At 40.6% G+C, this 24,298-nt stretch overlaps 1 protein-coding gene across 1 annotated transcript in view; it reads right to left on the reverse strand.

Annotated features, from left to right (window-relative positions):
• Window positions 1-216: 216 nt before the first annotated feature.
• Window positions 217-24,298, reverse strand: part of LOC141606066 (bifunctional purple acid phosphatase 26-like) — a 44,021-nt gene continuing 19,939 nt past the window's right edge. Inside the window, exon 9 of the mRNA XM_074425060.1 lies at window positions 217-384. Within this exon, the coding sequence (XP_074281161.1) occupies window positions 219-384 (166 nt within the window). The 3' untranslated portion in view covers window positions 217-218. The remainder of the gene's footprint in view (window positions 385-24,298) is intronic.

A 24,298-nucleotide genomic window follows, 5' to 3' on the forward strand; every position in this document is an offset into this window, starting at 1 on the left:
TCTTTATTATTAATTATTATTATTATTATTATTATTATTATTATTATTGACAATTGGATAGAGTCACAACCCTTCTCCAATTATTAAGTAGCAATTTCACCAATTTGCCTTTTTAGCATTCTCCTTTTCCCTTTGCCAACCCTGCATTACCATAAGAATCAGTTTCCGTAAACATGAGACGGAACTAATGCGAAATTATAAAGGTTTTGAAGAGTAACTCACCAGTACTGGTTTAGAAGAGTCATGGTATCAACATGCACTTTCTTGCCATCATCATTTCGATGCCAAGTGTAAACAGCGTGTGTCCTGTTCATAATCTCTAGTATTGCATGTCCATAACTTGCTTCTCGGAATGCTGAGTATTCCGGCTGTGGATCTATAAACCTGTAATAAATAAGAAACAAGTTATTCTAACTTCTTGATCAATTGGTTATATGTGTAATGTATAAGAGACAAAGAAAGACGTTGAGAGAATCACCGTCCAGCTAGGCCTTCTTGATTGCCACCATCACCAATTGTTATGTAAATTGGAGCAGTTTTGTCTGGCACTGGATAACATTCTCCGGTTGATACATTGTAGTGTATGTTTGAGATACGATGCTAATAAATAAAATAAAATGAAGAGTTATTTGAAATAATTGTAATCAAAACATATAAATTTAAGATGGGTCTCATAAAAGTCAACATCTTAATTACCGATCTTTCATAGGCATGAACATGACCAGCAAAGATGATATCAACTTTGTGTTGAACAAACCAGTCCTCAAACACGACACGCATACTTTCTCCCTCCATGAAATGCGCTTCATTGCTGTTGTACATTGGAACATGCATCAACACGATCAACCAAGGTGTCTTCTCCCTGTCCACTTTGTTCAGTTCTTCTTTGAGCCATATCCACTGAGGCGTGTATCTCACTATTTAGGAATAATCGAAAATATGTCATTTTCAACAAGACTCCACCTCTGACTGTTATCAATCGAAGAAAACCCACAAACCAGCTAGTACTGGTAACAAGTTGAGGTCTTACCGTAGGGAGAATAGCTGGAGAGAACGATAATATGGGCAGATGCACGCCTAATGGCATAATAAAGAGGACTACTGCTCTGTGAAGCTGCATATGGTGTTTTGTATCTGTGGAGGTATGACTTAAAAGGTACAAGTTCCCCCTGGAAATAGATGAACAATGTCAATAATGTCGCGATAAATAATTGTAGACAGCAATGTCAATGTCTGTTATGGGATGAACAATTTATTTTGAGTGTGTTTACCAAGGCAGGCATGTATTCAATCTCATGATTGCCAGCAGACCAAATCCAAGGCTGGTAAGCTGCACTTTTCTCGGCAAAGCGACCCCAGGTATCCCAACGAAGCCCAATATCATCCTTGGGACATTTATCAGCATAAGAGAGATCGCCAACAAATAAAACAGCTTTGGCTCCGCTCTGCATATAATGCTCTAGTGTCGAAAGAGAGTTATATGTCTGACCCAAGTCACCTGAAACAGGACATAACAGTTAGAGAATTGCCAATTCTAAAAATGGGGGTTCAAAAAACGATAATGACGACAAGAAAAGAATCGACTCACCAATTATGCCAAATTTGTAGTAGGAATCTGGATCAATTTTCGGTGGAGTTTCAAACCAAAATTTACGAGAAGAATCACCATTTCCAATCTTGTAGTAGTATTTTTTGTCATGCTGTAGTTTGAAAAAAATCAAATGAACAAAGAAACACCAAAATCAACACTAAAGCTATGTTCTTCTGGATTTAATTTCAGCTCATTTAAGTCCAGTTCAATTCAGCTGCATTAAGTTTAGTTCAGCTCAACTCTATTTACTAGAAAAAAAAAACAAGGGAATTACCTCAAGACCAGTGACAAGACAATGATGGATGTAGCCAGATTTGTACTGGTAAAAGGAGTAGTTTGTTACAGTCCAGTGAGCAATGAACTCGTAGTTATCCTCGGAGGTTCCATATTTCACTGTGCTACAACCCGGTTCATCGGGAGTCACCCACGAGATTATAACGGCTCTGCCATCATAGTCACCTTGTGTGATATGCACCTGCCAATAACAGTGCCTAGTGAGAAGTCGTAGCCAATATCAAGAGCACCAATTTAGAACTTGAAGTTTCGTATGACAACTTACTTGTTGCGGTGCATTTTGGCCCTTTGGAACAGCAAATACTACATTATCAAGAGGGATGTCAATTGCTGGCCATTCCGATCGAACGAAAGAGCTCGTTATCCCAGAACTCCCCTCACAAACAGAGTTCAACAACACAATATGAAGTTATGAACAAGAAGAAGCTCTGTCAAGGTAAACAAAATCCTTCCCATCCTCTTCAATCTCGACAATTAACTGGTTATAACATAACCTGTGCAGATACATGATTTCAAGAACAAACATGTCAATAACGCCGACATGACAACCAGTGGCGGAGCAAGAATTAGAACTCAGCGGCGGCGAAAGTTTTAAGTGGGGGCAAAAAGGTAATAATGTAAGGCAACCTCGAAAAATTTCAACTAAAAATCTCAAAATTTCATAGGCTGAGGCACTTCGTCGGAATGCCAATCGGCAAACAATGACCTGAATATTGACAAAATCACGTAATAAATAATACACGGCCCAAACATAGCCTTCACCAACGGCTACTTTACAATTCCGGCAACATATCTCCTTTGCCTATAATAGTTTATTCACTAGCCGTTTTATATATATTATGTTTCCGTAAATACGATGTATAGGATAGTATATATAGCCATCCTTGTATATTTGCAAGACACGATTCTTTGACGTATTAATAATAATCGATATTCCAATTATAATATGGTATCATCAGCTAGGGTTCCTTCCTACTAATCAATTTTTTCTTTTCAAACGCCGCTTCCTCTGTTCTCTTCCCACAGAACATGACGAATCCCGAAGGTAACCAAATCGTCTCAACCTCGACTCCTCAAACTGTCACCTTCGTCCAAGTCGAAAATCCGAGCAATAATATCACACAAATTGCTTTTAATGGCACCAACTATGACGAATGGTCACGAGCTTTCCTCCTTGCTCTTCTCGCAAAAGGAAAAAGCGAATACCTCGACGGATCGATCAAGAAACCGGCGATTACGGATTCAAACTATCAGTCCTGGCGCTCTACCAATGCTTTGGTAACCGCTTGGATTCTTAATTCCATCGAATTTTCGATTCGAAAGACGATATCCCTTCGTCCCGAGGCAATACAGGTATGGACCGACATTAAAAATCGTTTTTGTCAAACCAACGATGCTCATATATACCGTTTGCAGGCAGAACTTCTAGCATGCCGATAGGGACCGACGGAATCGCTCATGGCCTATTATGGCCGCTTAACTACACTATGGGATGATCTAATCGATGTTGACCCGCTTCCCAAATGTTCCTGTGATGTATGCTCCTGTGACTGGGTCATCATCATGGACGCACGTCGACAGAAAAAACGGGTCCGCGACTTCCTAATTGGTCTCGATGAACGGTATGACAATGCCCGTTCCCAAATCCTCGGTACAAATCCTTTACCTCCCCTTGATTTTATTTATAAATCGTTTACTTCAGGAGGAAGGGGTACGTAGCCTTCACCCTACCAAAACCGAAACCCGACCCGATACTATGGCCTTCGTTGCCCGAGCTCATCACGACAATAAAACCTCTGGGGGAGGGGGTACTCGTGAGACTAGGGCTGATAACAATACCCCTGAAATTCAACCTTATTGTATCGCTTGTCGACGGAACGGTCATCACTTTAAATCTTGCTTCCGTGTTACTGGTGAGTTCCCTGATTGGTGGGGGGACCGTCCTCGAGACCGAATTTATCTACCTCTGAATGCTACTGATTTGAGCCAAGTTGTTTTTGTCCCGGACGAAACTGGTCGGGCTAAATATGCTCAAAACAGGAAGCAATCTCATACCCCTGCTGCTTCTCTGTCTCGTTCCAAAGGACCCGACAACAATGGTTCTTTCCCGCGGGCAAATATGGCTGCCGGTCATATTAATCCCCCGAGTAATGGTAATGGTGCTTCCTCGTCTAGTACTCCGTTAAATTCTCTTGACAGGATTGATTTTAATAACCTCACTCCCAAGGAGCTTGAGGAAATAACTCAGATGTGGACCAACCGAAAAATCGAAACCTCTGATCGCTTAAACGGTAATTTTTCGAATTCTTCATGGATTGTTGATACGGGTGCATCCCACCACATGTCGGGGTGTCTGTCGCATTTTACTAATTTACACGCTATCACTCCTTTGAGTGTCGGCCTCCCTAATGGGGATTTAGCCATGGCCACTCAAAGTGGCGATATCCATTTGTCCTTTCGCTTAATTTTGCGAAACATTTTAGACGCCCCGAATTTACAATGCCATTTAATTTCTGTCTCGAGTCTTTTACTTGATTCTTCTTTAACAATTAAATTTTCTCAAAAACTTTGTCTTATTCAAGACCGTTCCTCGAAGACGGTGATTGGAGCATGTGAGCAAGTCGAGGGTTTATATTATTTGAAGGGAGTACGGACTGATGATGCTCACGCCTACCACACTGCCGGTACTGACGAAATTCAATTATGGCACCGTAGGTTGGGGCATCCCTCTACAAATATTTCTTGTTTTTTACCTATTTCTAATAAATTACATCGTACTGATTTTCATAGTAAGCACTGTGACGTTTGTCTCCGTGCTAAACAGACTCGGGAACAATTTTCTTTAAGTTCGAACATTGCCAGTGGTACTTTTGATTTATTACATTGCGATTTATGGGGACCGTACTCTGAAAATGCTTCATGTGGTTCCCAATATTTTTTAACAATTGTTGACGATTTTTCCTGAACCACGTGGGTTTATTTACTTCGTCGTAAAAGCGAAACACGTCAAACTTTACTTAATTTTTTTGCGCTTATCGAACGTCAATTTCATAAGAAAATTAAAGCTTTTCGTATTGACAACGAAAATGAGTTTAATTTTCTCGAATTTTTTTTAAACAAAATGGTATTATTTTTCAAACCTCTATAGTCGATACTCCTCAACAAAATGCTCGGGTCGAACGTAAACATCGCCACATTTTAAATGTTGCTCGAGCACTTTTTTTTCAAGCAAGGTCACCTATTCTTTTTTGGGGCGAATGCATTCTCACTGCAGTCTATCTTATAAATCGAACCCCGAGTACTATTCACAAAGGAAAAACTCCATACGAAATTCTTTTTCAAAAACCACCACCTATGAGTCATATACGAACGTTTGGGTGCCTGTGGTGTGCTCGGAATATAAATCGAACCCATGATAAATTTGCACCTCGTGGTCGTAAATGTGTTTTTTTGGGTTACCCCTTCGGAAAAAAGGGTGGAAAGTCTACGATTTAGACACGGGTTCCTATTTTTCATCTCGAGATGTCGTGTTCATTGAACACGAATTCCCTTACCATTCTTTAAATATACACGATGATCCAAGCCTGACTTCGACTATCCTCGATGACACCTTCACTCCCATTGAAAACATTCTTATTACCACCAACACCCCTACGTCCACACCACAAGCCCATGACAGCCCCGACCCCACCACCACAACCGAACAACCTCAGCCCAACCCACCTGCTACCGCCACACTCGACTTGACCACCTCGGCTACACCCACCAATCTCGACCCTCCAACCTCTCCCACAACCACAACAATTCCCAACCACACCACTAACTCCTCCACCCATACCCATGGACCAACAACAAGCACCAAGAAAACACCTGAACCCACGACTAACACCGAAACTTTGGGAAAAGGACACCGTACCAAGATACTGAATTCTCGACTAAAGGGTTTTGTTCGACCTCCCATCAACCCCTCGACTCACGCTATCACTGCTTCATCATCGCCTTCAGGTACCAAGTATCCCATCTCTTATTTTGTCGACTATTCTAAGTTTTCGACTAACCATAAAGTTTTCTTAGCGGCCGTGGCTGACAACCACGAGCCAACTTCCTTTAAACAAGCAATGCAGGTCGATCATTGGAAACAAGCAATGAAAAGCGAGATTGAAGCTCTGGAACGAAACAATACTTGGACACTCGAGCCTCATCCGCCTCACAAAAAGGCTATTGGGTCCAAGTGGGTTTACAAATTTAAGTACAATGCCGATGGAACGATCGAAAGATATAAGGCCCGATTGGTAGTCATGGGGAACCGACAAATCGAGGGAGTCGATTTCCAAGAAATATTCGCCCCCACGGTCAAGATGGTAACGGTCCAGACCGTACTTAACATTGCTGCCGCCAAAAATTGGGTCATCCACCAAATGGATGTCCATAATGCTTTCTTACACGGGGACCTTGAAGAAGAAGTATACATGAAACCGCCTCCGGGTTTCAACAACTCCACCGATGGCAAGGTATGCCGACTTCGAAAATCGCTCTATGGCTTATGACAAGCCCCTCGGTGTTGGTACGCAAAATTAGCCTCCGCTCTTACTTCCTATGGTTTCAAACAATGCCCGTATGATCACTCGTTATTTTCTATTTCTACGAAACAAACCGAGGTACATGTCCTTATCTACGTTGACGATTTAGTCATTTGCGAAAGTGATACAACCATGGTCGACAAATTCAAAAGCTACCTCAGTGGTTGTTTCCACATGAAGGATCTCGGCCCATTAAAATACTTCTTGGGCTTGGAAATCGCACGTAACAAAACCGGGTTTTTTTTATCACAAAGGAAGTACGCTCTCGATATTCTTACCGAAGTCGGGCTTCTTGGGTCAAAGCCACATCAGATACCCATGGAACCGAATCACCGTCTCGCCTCTACAAACTCCACGGTTTTAACTGACCCTCAGCCGTAACAACGCCTGGTTGGCCGCCTCGTATACCTCACGATCACACGACTAGAATTGACGTACTCAGTTCACATTCTTGCCCAGTTCATGCATGCCCCACGGATGGATCATTGGCAAGCCGCGTTACAGGTAGTCCGTTATATCAAAACGAATCCCGGACAAGGCATTTTACTTTGCTCCGACAATAACCTCCAATTACATGCTTATTGCGATGCAAACTAAGCCGCTTGTCCTACCACTCGACGATCCCTATCCGCTTATATCCTCTTCCTCGGCAGCACTCCTATCTCCTGGAAAACAAAGAAACAAACGACCGTGTCAAAGTCCTCCGCCGAATTAGAATATCGAGCCATGGCCTATACTGTTGGAGAAACCAAATGGATTAAAGGCTTATTAAACTTCATGGGAATTCCTCAAAATCAGCCAACAGAGTTGCTATGTGACAGTTAATCTGCATTACACATAGCCCGCAATCCGGTCTTTCATGAACGTACCAAACACATTGAGGTGGATTGTCATTTTGTTCGCGACGAAATCATCAAACGAACTATTCTACCAAGCTATGTCCACACCAAAGATCAATTGGCCGATATCTTAACTAAAGCCCTGGTACGGGCACCTTTTCATACTTTACTATCCAAGTTGGGTGTTTCAAGCTTACACGCACCAACTTGAGAGGGGGTAATACACGGCCCAAACATAGCCTTCACCAACGGCTACTTTACAATTCCGGCAACATATCTCCTTTTCCTATAATAGTTTATTCACTAGCCGTTTTACATATATTATGTTTCCGTAAATATGATGTATAGGATAGTATATATAGCCATCCTTGTATATTTGCAAGACACGATTCTTGACGTATTAATAATAATCGATATTCCAATTATAATAATAAACATTCGCTTTTCTTTGAGAATATTTCGAGACTACAATATTAACCATATCGACTCAACTAAGGCAAAGATCATCGCTCAAGATCCTTCCTTACTTTCCAAGGCAAAAGATTGACAAATATTGTACATATAGCAAGTGTATATTTTCCAAATCTTTAGAATTAGGTCTAGCTCTTCTTATTATAACTTATATATATATATACATGTACCATTCCTTATACATTAATTCAATTATTCATACAATCAACCAAGTCTTATATACATTTGCCTAGAGTTTCACGAAATTTCTCGTAGGATAAGATTGTGCAAAGAGATCCAGAGATTACTTGTCGAATTTTTATGTTATCTTTGAAATTACCCTAAGTCTTATATGGTATCAAAAGGTCATCGATCCAAACACCTCATACCTCGCCGCAACACTTCTTTTAAACGGCAAGCCGCCTCTTCCCTTTCACCCGTCACCATGTCAGGTACCATCACCAACGACACCGTAGTTCCCAACCCTTATGAGACTTCGAAACCGCTAACATCACTAAACCTCAATCATTGCGTCAAATTGAATGCACTAAATTATACCGCTTGACGCTTTCAACTAACCAATATCCTATTCGGCTTTAGCCTACTCGGCTTCGTCGATGGAACCGAGTCCTCACCACCATAAAAAACTACCACTGCCGACAAAAAAGATCAACCAAACCCGGCTTACTTGACATGGCTCAAGCAAGACGGGTTGATTCTCGGTGCCCTAATGGGTACTCTCACCACCGCCCTACAACCACTCATTGTTCGGGCCAAAACCGCAAAAAGGCATGGGACCTTCTTGCCCAAACCTATGCCAATCCATCAAGAGCGCACATTATGCAACTCAAACAACGCTTTGATTCCATTGCAAAAAAAACCGATTAAACAATTTCCAAGTACATGAATTCCATCAAAATTTGTGTTGACCAACTCACCCTCATGGGTAAAACCCTCAACCCTGAGGATGTCATTGCACAAGTGCTAAAAGGGCTCGACTACGAGTCCTACAAACCCGTTATCACAACCGTCCGAGCTCGAGACACACCTATTACTTTCGAGGCTCTCCATGAAAAGCTACTGCAACATGAAATCCTCATGAAGCACAAACCCACCACCAATCACTTTGCTCCATCCGCAAATCCTGCCTACCGCCACAACCACTCATACACCCGTGGTCAGCCTCGCCCAAACACCACACCCTCCTACTCGCACAATCTTCACCAACGCACCTCCACCAATACCGCTGCCCCTCGCCCTTTTAAGGGTCGATGTCAGTGATGTCGTGAAACGGGCCACGTCATCTCCAACTGCCCTTTTTTTCGCAAACTCTTTCCGAATATTGTCTTTCCCGAACCAACCTATTAGTTAGTAAATATTAGTTAGTCAATATTTGATATTATACTCCTGTATTCTAGGTTAGGATATTGTATATCTTGTATACCGTTCACACTTGTAATTAGCTATATATATCGTATGAATGAAATACCCTAATCGGGGATTCAGTTATTTACATGGTATCAGAGCTTAGTTTTTTTTCACAATAAAATCACCACCTTAATTCCGCCACATGTTCTCCTCGTCATCTCCCTTTGCTACGACAAATGACGAAGGACGACGATGGCTTCTCTGGATCCGGCAAGTTCGGACTCCACCCCGTTTACTCTGTCACTAACATACTCCACAAAATTCGTATGCTTGATGTTGTAAAAATTACTTACTCCTCTTAAGTTAAGTTATTTCTCCTCCATGCCAAAGGTTATAAGGTATCCCATCATATTGATGGTACCCGTCCTCCTGCCGAATCTGATCCGAAGTATTCCGAATGGTGTGAAATTGATGCACACATGCTTCAATGGATTTATGGCTCTCTCTCTGATGACTTACTCCTTCGGATTCTCGAAAGCGAATCCACAGCCTACGAGGCTTGACTCGTCTCAAAAATCATTTTCATAATAATAAGAGGGCTCATGCCACGGCGTTGGAGAGTGAATTTACGAACATGTCACTCAAGAAGACGGCCTCGTTGGATGACTACTGCCAGCAATTGAAGGATTTAGCAACCCAACTCACTGATGTTGGTAGCCCTGTCAATGATCAAAGGTTAGTCATTCAATTGGTGCGCGGTCTTCCGTCTGAGTATGATACTGTTGGTGCGTATATCAATCAAACTATGCCAACATTCGAAAATGCCCGAAGCATGCTCCAATTAGAGGCACATCGACAATCATCTCGCCCAGAGACTGAGAGTGCCACGACACTTGCTGCTCTTGTTCCTTCTCAAGGATCATCTTCAGGTAATTCCTATGGCTCTCAATCATTTAATTCAAATCGCTCCAATAATGGTGGAAATTAGAATAAGAATAAGCAGGGACATAAGGGCAAAGGCAAGCAAACTTGGCAGCCGCGCAGGGGTGGTGGCAATTCAGGCGGTGGTAAACCACCAGTGACACAAACCTGGGTCGCCGATCCTGCTCAATTCTGGCCGCAGCAGTACCCTGCTCAGTGGGCCATTCCGCCGTGTCCATACCCTTCGCAACAGGGGTGGATGTCGCCTTGGCAGCTGCAGCAGCCACGTGGTACACCCTCTGGTCCACCGCGGTTCACTGCCCCTCCTCCACTAGCCGGACAGGTATTCGTGACTCATAGCATTGATGGCCTCGAGCCGTCTCATTTGGGACAAGCATTTCAGACTATGACTATGTATCAACCCGAGGATTGCAATTTCTACATGGACATTGGCGCTTATTGTCATTTGACGTCCGAGTCAGGTATGTTATCTCCTCCGTTTAATAAGAGCACTATTCGGTCTATTTATGTTGGTAATGGTAAAACTATTCCGGTTCACGGGTCCGGGCATACGACTATCACCACCCAAACCCGACCTTTGTCTCTCAAAAATGTCCTATATACCCCACAAATAATCTAAAATTTAATTTCCGTAAGACAATTCACCAAGGATAACAATGTGACTGTCGAATTTGATCCAAATGGTTTTTCTGTGAAGGATATACGGACTGGGAAAATAATAATGAGGAGCAATAGCACCGGTATTCTTTATCCCATGTCATCTACGTCCACAAAAGATCCGCCCGCTGCCTTCCATGTCGAGTCTGCGTCTGACCTGTGGCACCCTCACCTTGGTCATCCCGGTCCTAATATAGTAGATCATCTTCACACTCATGCTTTTATACGTTGTAATAAGGAGCGTCGCTCCAAACTTTGTCATGCTTGTCAAATTGGTAAGCATAAGCGTCTACCTTTTTATTCTTCCAATTCTATGTCTGTGTCTGCTTTTGATATTATACATTGTGATTTATGGACCTCTCCTGTTATTAGTAAAAGCGGTTTCAAATACTACATGGTGCTTATTGATAATTTTACCCAATATGTGTGGATTTATCCGCTAAAATTTAAGTCCGAGGTCTTTAATAAATTCTTGCAATTCCGAACCTTTGTCACAACTCAATTCCATAGTCAAATAAAAAGCTTTCAATGTGATATGGGTCGCGAATTTGTTTTTTTTTTTGGTAGAAAGTAAGAATTTCATTAACATTGAAAGCCCGCATACAATGTTTTATCAACCATACAACATATTATCGAATTGGAGAATCCAATTCTGATCAACAACTTATGACTCATACAAGATCACTAGACAGTGAGCCAACTTAAGGCTCTCCTCACCCTATCTTTACATTTGTAATTAACACGAACCAATTCTCGCAACAACACGGCCTATCCCTGCGTTTTTCTTGCCCACAAACGTCCTCACAAAACGGAAAATCCGAGTGCATGATACGTCGTCTCAATGAAATCGTCTTAGCTCTTCTATCCCACGCTTCTCTCCCTCCCCACTTCTGGATTGAAGCTGTACACACAGCCACTTATCTCCACAATATTCTCCCATCCAAACTTCTACAATACCGATCCCCCGCTTCCGCACTCTATCTCCGTCAACCCACATACGATCACCTCCGTGTCTTCGGGTGCTTATGCTACCCGAATTTGTCAGCCACACGTGACCACAAATTAAAAACCCGGTCTACAAGATGTGTCTTCCTTAGTTATCCCGCAAATTACAGAGGGTACCTGTGTCTCGATCTTGCAACTCATAAAATTATTTTGTCTCAACACGTGACTTTCGACGAACATATCTTTCCCTAAGCCCAAACCTTTACCCCTGCCCCTACCACCTACACTTTTCTTGAACCCGTACCCCCACCCAACATCGACCAGTTCGCCTACCCCATACCACCACCACAAAACCCACCAGCCACACCATCTAGCCCCACCAACCTTTCCCTGAACCCCCTGTCAACTCCCCACTATCCCTTGCCAACCAGCCTAGTACCCCTGCCTCCCACCCGAACCAGACCTCTAGCCCAGCCTTCCACTCGAACCCGCATACATTGTCTCCCACCAACATCACTATTGTCTCCTCAACCCCACCTCCACCACCTCCCCCACCACCAGCCCACACCATGGCCACCCGTAGCAAACACAACATTTTTAAACCCATTGACCGATTAAACCTCATCGCCCACAACAACCCACCACTCTCACCCGTCCCTAAGTCACCACCCGAGGCCCTTCGTGATCCGAATTGGAGAGCTGCCATGAAGGCCGAATATAAAGCTCGTATTGATAACCGGACTTGGGATTTGGTACCTCGACCCTCTGATGCTCACGTGATTCGATGTATGTGGCTTTATCGCCACAAGTTTCGATCCGATGGTACTCTTGAGCGCTATAAAGCGCGATTAGTTTTCAATGGCAAAACTCAGCAAGTCGGGGTCGATTGTGACGAAACTTTTAGTCCTGTTGTTAAACCCGCCACTATTCGCACCGTACTTAGCTTAACTGTATCACGATCTTGGCCTATTCATCAACTCGATGTTAAGAACGCTTTTCTACACGACGATCTTGTAGAGACTGTCTATATGCACCAACCCCCAGGTTTTACAGACCGAAAGGCCCTTAAACAGGTTTGCTACATTTATTATTTCACAGGGGTTTCGAAGCAGTAAATGTGATGCATCCTTATTTATTTATCATCGGGGCTCGGAAATTTCTTATTTATTATTATACGTCGATGATATCATTTTAACTGCTTCTAGTGATGCATTCCTCCGTTATATTATCACTGCTTTGTCTCGAGAATTTGCCATGACAGATTTGGGCACGCTTCATCACTTTCTTGGTATTGCTGTCTCCCGCACAAAAACCGGCCTCTTTCTTTCTCAAAGTCAGTATGCCAAGTCCATTCTTGCCCGTGCCTCTATGTCGGGGTGTAACGCTTTTGCCACTCCTGTTGATACATCCTCCAAGCTCAGCGCTGGCGATGGTCCTATTGTCGCTGACCCTAGTTTATATCGGAGTCTTGCAGGTGCGTTGCAATATTTGACCATTACTCAACCAGATCTCACCTATGCGGTTCAACAACTGTGTTTATTCATGCATGACCCACGGGAACCTCATTTGCACTTTATGAAGCGCGTACTTCGGTATGTTAAAGGCTCTATGGAACTCGGTCTTACTTTATCCGTCTCCAAGTCACATTCGCTTACTGCTTATTCTGATGCTGACTGGAGCGGTTGTCCTGATTTTCGCCGTTCCACATCTGGGTATTGCGTGTTTTTGGGTGATAATTTGATTTCTTGGTCGTCCAAACGCCAAGCTATAGTGTCTCGTTCTAGTGCCGAGGCCGAATATCGAGGGGTTGCCAATGCTGTTGCTGAAACGAGTTGGCTCCGTAATCTCCTTCTTGATCTTCTTATGCCAATTCGCCAGGCCACACTTGTCTATTGCGACAATGACTCGGCCGTCTATATGTCCAACAACCCCGTTCAGCACCAGCACACGAAACACATTGAGATTGATATACATTTTGTTCGTGAACAGGTGCAGCTTGGTAAGGTCCGCGTTCTTCACGTCCCTTCCTCGTATCAGTATGCAGATATTTTCACAAAGGGACTCCCGCGCCAATTGTTTAATCAGTTTCGGACCAGTCTTTGCGTTCGTTCCCCTACCGCTACGACTGAGGGGATGTATTATTCAGTAAATATTAGTTAGTCAATATTTGATATTATACTCCTGTATACTAGGCTAGGATATCGTATATCTTGTATACCGTTCACACTTGTAATTAGCTATATATATCATATGAATGAAATACCCTAATCAGGGATTCAGTTATTTACACAACCTATCGTCAACACCAAAACACACCTCAAGCTCATCTCGCCAATTATGGCAACCCTCCACCCAACCACAATTTTCTCCTTGACAGTGGTGCCTCCCATCACCTCACACACGACCTCGACACCTTGGCCTTCCATTCACCTTATGACGGCCTCGATGACTTAATTATTGGTGACAGATCCACTCTCAACATCGCTAATACAGATTCATTCATTCTCCATAATCTTAACTTTAACAATGTTCTTCATGTTCCAAAAATTTCTCGCAATATTGTGTCAATTTCGAAATTATGTAGCGATAACAATGCTTATGTTTTATTCTCACGTGACTCATTTTTTGTAAAGGACCTGCAAACCGGGAAAATACTCTTCCAGGGCTGAGCAAATCAGGGGATCTATGAATGGAGTCCTCCCCAACCCGTGACCCTCGTGGCTATCAAAAAAGGAACCACGCAAAAATCATGATATCATAAGTTAGGACATCCCTCGTATGATGTACTCAAACTTATCAATAAAAATTTATTTTCGCAAATTAATGATTACTGTCATGCTTGTTATATTTTGAAAAGCAAGAAACTACCATTCTCTGTTTCCACACTCACGTCAAACACACCATTAGACCTTCTTTTCTCGGACCTATGGACTAGCCCAATTTTATCTCGAGACCATTACAAATATTACGTCATATTTGTAGACCATTTTACAAAATATGTATGGTTATACCCGCTAAAACAAAAATCCGAGACCACTCAAATATTCACTCAATTCAAAGCCTTAGTCGAAAATTATTTTAAACGACCCATCCATCGTTTTTTCTCCGACAACGGCGGAGAATATATTAAATTAAATCAATCCCTACTCGATGACGGGATATCTCACCTTACTTCTCCACCACATACGCCAGAACACAATGGATATGCCGAACGACGACATCGTCACATTGTCGAAACTGGCCTTACTTTGCTAAATCACACGGGCCTACCCACCTCTTATTGGCCATTTGCCTTTAGTACAGCGACCTACCTCATCAATCGACTACCCACCAAAACCTTAAATGGTGACTCACCCTTCTATAAATTACATAATATAAAACCCGACTATAATAAACTTCATAATTTCGGCTGTCTTTGTTATCCATGGCTCCGATCATATACCAAACACAACCTCGAAGATCGCTCAATAGCTTGCATCTTCGTTGGCTACTCCAACACCCAAAGTGCTTATCATTGTCTTGACCCCAAAACTCATAAAATTTATACCTCTCGCCATGTAAAATTTATCGATGATGAATATCCGTTTAGAACACCCAACCCGTCTCCTCCACCTCACGCCCAACCGGATGACTGGTGTTCCCTCCACATTCCTCTTCTTCGTCACCCCGACACGCCACTGCCATCACCCAACCAGTCCACGGTTCGCTCATCCAAACCCGTGACCATTGTCTATTCTCGGCGTGCTCCTCCGTCCTCCACGACTACACCGACTCCACCCATCAATGATGACTCCACTCCCACCATTACTACCTCCTATAATCCACCCTCCTCCGCTGCCACAACACCCTCTGACCACCCTTCATATTCCGCTGCCCCGCCTGCAACCGACCCCTCACCACCACCTGTTCGAACTGTCACTACTCGTCTAGACAACAACATTCGAAAACCCAACCCTCGATACGCCAACAATCTCGCTCATATCCCTTCAACCCATGATCACCTCCCTAACACCGTCAAGCAAGCCTTAATTCTTCCTCAATGGTGTCATGCTATGCAAGATGAATTCCAAGCTCTTGAACGGAACCAAACATGGTCCCTACTTCCACGCTCTTCGACCCAAAATGTTGTAAGTTGCAAATGGTTTTTTCGAAAAAAATTCCATCCGGATGGCACTCCTAAACAATACAAGGCACGTCTCGTTTCGAAAGGGTTTCATCAACGATCCGACATTGATTACAACGAAACTTTCAGCCCAGTTGTAAAGCCAACCACAATTCGTCTTATATTAGCTATCGCTGTCACCAAATCATGGTCTCTACGACAGCTAGACGTAAACAACACTTTTCTACAGGGTAATTTAACTGACAATGTCTATGACCCAACCTCATGGCTTTGTTGATCAAACAAAACCCGACTATGTTTGAAAATTGAACAAAGCAATATACGGTTTAAAACAAGCCCCTCGAGCTTGGTACACCGAGTTAAAGACCTATCTTCTCACCTATGGCTTTAAACAATCCCTCTCCGACTCCTCCTTATTCACCTTACACTCTATGACCACATGTATATATATCCTTGTCTATGTCGATGATATCATCGTCACTGGCTCACACCCTCACCACATACAAACCTTCATCACTCAGTTATCACAACGATTTTCACTAAAGGACCTTGGTCATCTTTCTTATTTTTTAGGCATCGAAGTTACTCCAAATTCACTTGGACTCCACTTAAACCAATCGAAATATATCACTGACCTTCTTGACAAGTATAAAATGTTAGAAGCAAAACCAAATGCTACCCCAATGGCTGTCGACACTAGGTTGGTCCGAGAGGATCACAACCCTATCCATAACCACTCCGACTATCGTGCAATAGTTGGGAGCTTGCAATATCTGTCATTAACCAGGCCTAACATTGCCTTTACCGTCAATCGTCTCGCCCAATTTCTTCCTCACCCCACTCTAACCCACTGGACCGCACTCAAACGGCTCCTTCGCTACCTACATGGAACCATCAACCTTGGCATTCAACTATATCGCTCCACCCCGCTTCGTCTCCATGCCTTCTGTGATGCCGATCATGGTGGCGACAAAGACAATTCCTTATCAACCTCCGGCTACATTGTTTATCTTGGACGCAACCCCATTTCCTGGTCCTCCAAAAAACAAAAGGCGTTGCCCTCTCCACCACCGAAGCAGAATTTCGTTCTGTCGCAACCGTCACAACCGAGCTAATATGGCTTCGAAATCTATTGACCGAACTTCACATTAATGTCACGACACCACCATCTATCTTTTGTGACAATCTCTCCGCCACCCTATATGCTCGAAACTGGTTTTCCACTCTCGCATGAAGCACATGGCCATCTCATTCAACTTCGTTCGCGAACACATTCAACTCGGCACGATTCGAATTCAGCACGTTGCAAGCAAAGATCAACTCACCGATGCTCTCACAAAGCCTCTCTCCAAAAGTCATTTTCAAGAACTACGTAGCAAGATTGGCCTTCTTCCTCAGAACGTCCATCTTGAGGGGGCGTATTAACCATATCGACTCAACTAAGGCAAAGATGATCGCTCAAGATCCTTCCTTACTTTCCAAGGCAAAAGATGAGCAAATATTGTACATATAGCAAGTGTATATTTTCCAAATCTTTAGAATTAGGTCTATCTCTTCTTATTGTAACTTATATATATACATGTACCATTCCTTATACATTAATTCAATTATTCATACAATCAACCAAGTCTTATATACATTTGCCTAGAGTTTCACGAAATTTCTCGTAGGATAAGATTGTGCAAAGAGATCCAGAGATTACTTGTCGAATTTTTATGTTATCTTTGAAATTACCCTAAGTCTAGAACTTTTATATTTTCCTTCTACCTTCATTTTCGTGCTTGAACAAGTATTTATACATGTTAATCTATGCATCCTCAAGGAGATAATATAAAAAAGGCATCTTCTTTAGACACCTTATAAGATTATTCGACGAGAAAGGTATGTCAATGACTAAAACTGTCATTAACTAACAAAGTCCCACACAAAACAAAGAAAACTGTCATTAAGGCCCTGTTCTTTTGGACTGAAACTTATAGGATCTGAACTGAACTGAACTTATAAGATCTGAACTGAACTTATAGGATCTGAACTGAACTTATAGGATCTGAACTTAACTGAACTTATAGGATCTGAACTTAACTGAACTTATAGGATCTCGAATCGAATCGAATCTGAACTTATAGGATCTCGAATCGAACTTAAATTAAGTGACGTATAGGATCTGAATCAACTTATAGGATCTGAATCGAATCGAACTTATAGGATCTCAACTGAATCGAAATTATAGGATCTGAATCGAATCGAACTTAAAGGATCTCGAATCGAACTTATAGGATCTCGAATCGAATCGAATCGAACTTATAAGATCTGAAGTTAACTTAAATTAAGTGACTTTAAGTCCAAAAAAACAGGGCCTAATTTGATCCATAAAGCTCAAAATAGGATACTCTATTCATTATTTCTCTTCTCAGATGGACTATTTCGTCGGAAGTATTCAAACGACCTTATGTACGGCCTTATGTAACCATTTAAACTAGGTTATATTCAAGTGTAACTTGGTTACATATGTTCCGTCTGAAACATTCAGACGAAAATAACCGTCTCAAGTAAACTTTTTGTACTCTAGCCTTTATAAGAGCATCCGCAAAGTCTCTCTCCTTTTCTCATCCGTCCACCTCATTTTTCACTAACTTTTTCATCTACCCTTTTCATTTCGTAACTCCATATTTGCAATCAGGGGCGGACCCAGGATTTAAAGTTTGTGGTAGCAAAAAAAAATTTGGCCATATATATTGATAAGTGCATTTTCTATACATTTTAACTCCTTATATTAATCGTGAGAGTCCGAAAGTCAAAAGATCATGCAAGAGCCGAAATGTTTACTTGAAGTCATCCATGCTACGCCGCCATGTAAATCTCATCCATGATTTTGCTTATCCTTATGCCCATGTTGTTTCAGGATTTGAATCAATTGCTTGTTAGCTACTTGGGATTTGCAATGTTGGGATGATCTTGCTTGAGGACAAGCAAGGACTTAGCTTGGAGGAGTTTGATAAGTGAATTTTCTATACAAAGATAATATTTATACCCTAGACAACAAATGAATGTAGTACTTAGGGGTCGAACCCAAAGGAGACGGGAGTTTATAATTTAGTTGTTATGGCTTGAATTTTACCTTGGTTGATTAACATTTGCTTTGGTTGATTGGTTTGATGTAATAAAACAATAATAAATAAAATGTCTAAGGAGGTCGGGTCACACATGCCAATTACGTAAATATATGATTATGTTAAATTTGGTAATAATAATATTGTCAATTGTTTAGGCTTAAAGACACCCACCTTACGATATTAGTGTCAACCATAGACCGGGTCCTAGAGAAACTCTCGTCCATGACTAGGTCGTTCTACTACACATGCTTAGTCTAATTCAATTCCGTGCCTCTCGACTTTTAGAACGAATGAACAAACTTAATCAATGAATAAGGCCTTTAAACAAAGATTAAACATTAAGGTGCAAACATGTGATAGAAACAATTTAGACAATATTATATCAACCTAATTTAACATTTTACAAATACTTTTTATGCATGGCTCCCTTCATTCCCTAGACAAAAGATACTACTCTAACATGGTGAAAATGTAAATTAAACTAATGATAAATAAAAACATGAATAAGAAATTACCTTGAAATTGGAAATGAAAATGGAAGAACAATACTTGTAATATAAATAACTTGTAAATGTAAATTGTTTTATAACTTGTAATGTAAATAGGAAATGTAAATAACATAAAGTAAATCTAAACTAAACTAAACTAAAAGCTAACCTAAACTAACTACTAAATTTAGAGAGAATTATGAGAAATTGTGTATGTGAATGGTGGTATATAGGTGTGTGATTAGCACCCCTTATATAGGAAATAAGAGAGCAAAGTTTGTAGAGGAATCCAAACTGGCATCCTAAGCACACTCTTAATTTTCTCTTCAATTCTTGGTTTAATGCTCAAGGAATCCAAAGTTGGTGCTTTAATGCCTTGTTTATGAGTGTGGTTAAGAGCATTAAGGAGGGCATCTTAAGTATTTTGGCATCCTAAGCTCTTCTTTAGCATCCAAATTTTCCACCACATTTTGGACTTGAATTCTTGGGCTTTGACTTGCACAATGACTTTGCTTGCATTTTCATTTTGATCCAACACTTTCTTCATGCAAAGTCCATGCACTTCCAACACTTAGCCCAAACTTGTGCTCTTACTTAGCTTATTTCTTTTAGTAGCTTATTTGTAATATTTTAGCTCCAAAAAGTTTAAGTACCTACAAAATATGACAAGACAAGCAAAGATACTAGAATACACATATTAGCTTATAAAACACTAAGATAAGTGCTAAATGACATGTGAAATAAAGCTAATATAAGGGGTTAAAATGTATAGAAAATGCACTTATCAAACTCCCCCAAGCTAAGTCCTTGCTTGTCCTCAAGCAAGATCATCCCAACATTGCAAATCCCAAGTAGCTAACAAGCAATTGATTCAAATCCCAAAACAACATGGGCATAAGGATAAGCAAAATCATAGATGAGATTTACATGGCGGCGTAGCATGGATGACTTCAAGTAAACATTTCGGCTCTTGCATGATCTTTTGACTTTCGGACTCTCACGATCCACTCATAACTCAATTTTGTGTAGAGGACATTTTTGTGAATAATCACTCAAGCTATCCTCGACTCATGAGAATGTGCCCGCAATCTAATATGGTAAACAATCAAATCATAAGCCAAAACAATCAAATGCAAGCACAATGTGAAGCCAAAGGGTAAGAAAAAGGCTTTATTATAATATGGGACATAAGGGGGACAAATGATTATGGATATGTGGAGCTAATGTTAAGCTAGCAACAAAAGCATGTGAAAATGCTCATTCCAACCCAAAATAGCCCAATTAGAAGACAAATGACTTCTTACATTACAAACCTTAAGAATTTCTCCAAAATATAAAATTAACCATATGGGAAATCTTAACTTCTTCTTCTTCTACCACTTATTATTAACAACAACTTCATCAAACAAATCTTTTCTTTTCTTTTTTCTCATCCTTTTTTTTCATTTTTTCTTTATTTTTCTTTTTCTTTTTCTTCAACTCTAATTCTTTCTTTCATAGCACAACCGGAAAACAATGACATCCGGCAAACAAATTCACAATGACATAAATTTTAAAGAACATCCCAATTTTGAGCATCCCATCACCAAAAGACATAGCTACTAGCTTTAACAAGGGTAGGCTATTTTTAATGTAGCTAGGGAATAATAACATGTGAAGGGGGCTAGAAAATGGGCAATTTATCAAAATGTGAATTTGGCTTCAAAAATGCATAGCAAAATGAAAGTAATGCTTAAAAGAGATGAAAAGAAGACCATACTTGTGCGTTTTGATATAACGCATACCATAAGGAGACCTACCACTCACTTAAGTGAGACCAAATAAAGATGAAATGGCCTTTAAGGAGGTTCTACCTTACCAATTTTGTAGCTTGCCAAAAGTCAAGATCAAGCCTACTTGGTTTAATTTCCATCTTCCACCTACTATGTCAAGACATCCCCATGCATGCTATATCCCGTCAAAAGTAGCGAATCAAGAGCTATCAAGCCAAAAATGGGACAAATACGAGGGCATAAGTAGGACAAGCAAACAACACAAATTTTTCAAAAATTCTCACTAATTCTATACTAACTAAATGCAAACTAACTAAAATGCAAATGCAATCTCCCCCCAAGCTAAACACAACATTGTCCTCAATGTGCCAACAATTAAACTACCCAATGAAACCATAAAAATGGCTCAAAGCATAAAACAAGAAGGATTAGAGGTCATGTCTAATGGGTTGCGAGAAATTAGACTAAATTGCAAAGAAAAGAAAACTGACTAGACTAACGAGCTTCCCCCAAGCTAGCATAAACATTGGGGGATTCCTCCACTTAGCAACGCATCGAAAAATGGGCCAAAATTCCGGTGGGTAGTTTGTCCATGATGCTAATAGAGGTTTTCGGAGGTGATTTGATTGAGAAATGAAGAAAAATAGAGAGAAGGAGTACCGTCCTTTGTTGTTGAAGCATATGGAAAAGATTAGCATATCCCGTATTTTATTAAAACGCGCAATAAGGAAGAAAGTCACGACCCCGATCGGGGTTGACCGTTAACTTTTTTTTTTTTTTTTTTAAATTTTTTAAATTTTTTTTTTTTTTTTGGGAACGGAAATGTTACGACCCCGAACGGGGTTACAACATGGGGTAGTATGCTATCCTTCAAAACACCTCTTCTCCTCTTCAAACACCTACAAGTCACAACTCAAAATAGCTAATTAGTCTAAAATTTATTCCTAATTCTAATAAAACATGAAATTGCGTAAAAATTGAAATAAAACAAAAACAAACTATTTTTTTCTAATGGATCCTCCATCGTCCTCTAAAAAAACACGTCAATGCTCTTAGAAGTAAATCATATACCTGTGCATGAGCAATACACAAGCATATGTAAGCAACTGATAAGATATAAGTATGAAAGATCAAAGGCAAGAAAGGATTAATCTTATCAAATTGCCCATGAGAGTTTTCAAATAGACACCGTACTCCATTCGTCAGCAAGAAAAGGAGCATCATGCTTAAGACCATAAAAATAATCGTTAGTGCATAAATTATAATTATAATCGGTCTCAAATTGGTGGTATGAAAACTCTAAGTGATAGGACTCGTCAAAAATGGGGGGTTCATCCCACTTAACCTTTATATTAGCATCACTAAGTCCTCCATCAACTTTAAAAAGGTCAACCACATCCTCTACGAAAGGATTTTCAAAGGGGTCTAAGGTCTCGTGTAAAACCTCATCCTTTTCATTACATTCGGGCCCAACATCGTCCATGGTGAGTGTGTTATCTACTACAAGGACAATGTCATCAACATGAGTCTCTAAATTATCAATTGGAATGATATTAGGAGGACTTTTAGAAGAAAAAGTCGGACTATCATCATCGTCATCTAATAATTCAAAATCATTAGATTTAAAAGACTCACATTGGGGAGGTAAAAAGGTAAAATGAGAAAAGATAGGCTCACGTGGTCTCGGTTTCTCTTGAGAATTTTTTTCCAAACGAGCATGTAACACTTTAAGCTCCTCTTCGATACGCCAATAATGAAATTGGCGTGATACCTCCCGTAATTGACTTTGGCTAGCCATGAAATCAAAGAAATTCCAAAGTTCTAACCCCATCATGTAGTAGACACTCCCATTACTCAAATTTAGAGCTATTTCTCGGTTCTCAAAATTCATGCCATTAAGCGCGAATTGAACCATGTAATCCCCATCAAGGACATGTCCAAGAGAGAGGAGACTATCGCAAAAATGGTTGAATAGGGCAAGATAGTCATGAAAAGGCTCATCTTTGAGTTGTGGGACGAATTCGTAATTCATTATGAAAGGCCAATAGCTTTATCACCTACAAAAATAGGCACTAAAACTACAAAGAAACCGTGAGAAGATCCCAAGGAACAAGTGTTCCTTGAGACAAAATAAAATAAAATAAAATTCAACAACTAATTAGCAAACAAAACCGCCTCTCCGGCAACAGCGCCAAAATTTGATAAGCTATCGTACACCTATGCAAAAATAATATTTATACCCTAGCAAAACAAATGAATGTAGTACGTAGGGGTCGAACCATAGAGAGACGGGAGTTGTTAATTAGTTGTTATGGGTTGAATTCTATCGAGGTCGGTTACGTTTGATTGATTGGTTTGTTGATTAGAAAATAATAAAATAAATGATAAAAGGAGTCTAGGGAAGTCGGGTCACACATGCAAATTATGTAAATGCTTAAATTAAACATATGAGTTGATAAATGTTAGTTGTTTAGGCTTAGAGACATCCACCTTACGACATTAGTGTCAACCATAGACCGGATGGGTGTCTCTAAGCCTAAACAATTAACATTTATCAACTCATATGTTTAATTTAAGCATTTACATAATTTGCATGTGTGACCCGACTTCCCTAGACTCCTTTTATCATTTATTTTATTACTTTCTAATCAACAAACCAATCAATCAAACGAAACCGACCTCGATAGAATTCAACCCATAACAACTAATTAACAACTCCCGTCTCTCTGTGGTTCGACCCCTACGTACTACATTCATTTGTTTTGCTAGGGTATAAATATTATTTTTGCATAGGTGTGCGATAGCCTATCATATATATATCAATAAATTTTAGAATCGAAATTTTTTTTGGGGTAATCAGGGGTGTCTAAAGCCACAGGTAACCATGGACGTCGGAACCACGCCTCCACTTTTGGTCACCATGTTATAAGCTTATATTAATGAAATTGAAGAAGTATAATATACTTGTGCATTCATTTTTTAGCCTCATTTATTAATGAAATTGAAGAAGTATAATATACTTGTGCATTCATTTTTGGGCCTCATTTTTCCGTGCCGCACTGGGCCTCTATTTGTTCTAAGACGCCCCTGAAAGTAATCAATTCATGTTATATTTATTATTGCACTTCATGGGAAT

Source organism: Silene latifolia, chromosome 10 (assembly GCF_048544455.1).
Source record: "Silene latifolia isolate original U9 population chromosome 10, ASM4854445v1, whole genome shotgun sequence".
NCBI classification, from domain to species: domain Eukaryota; kingdom Viridiplantae; phylum Streptophyta; class Magnoliopsida; order Caryophyllales; family Caryophyllaceae; genus Silene; species Silene latifolia.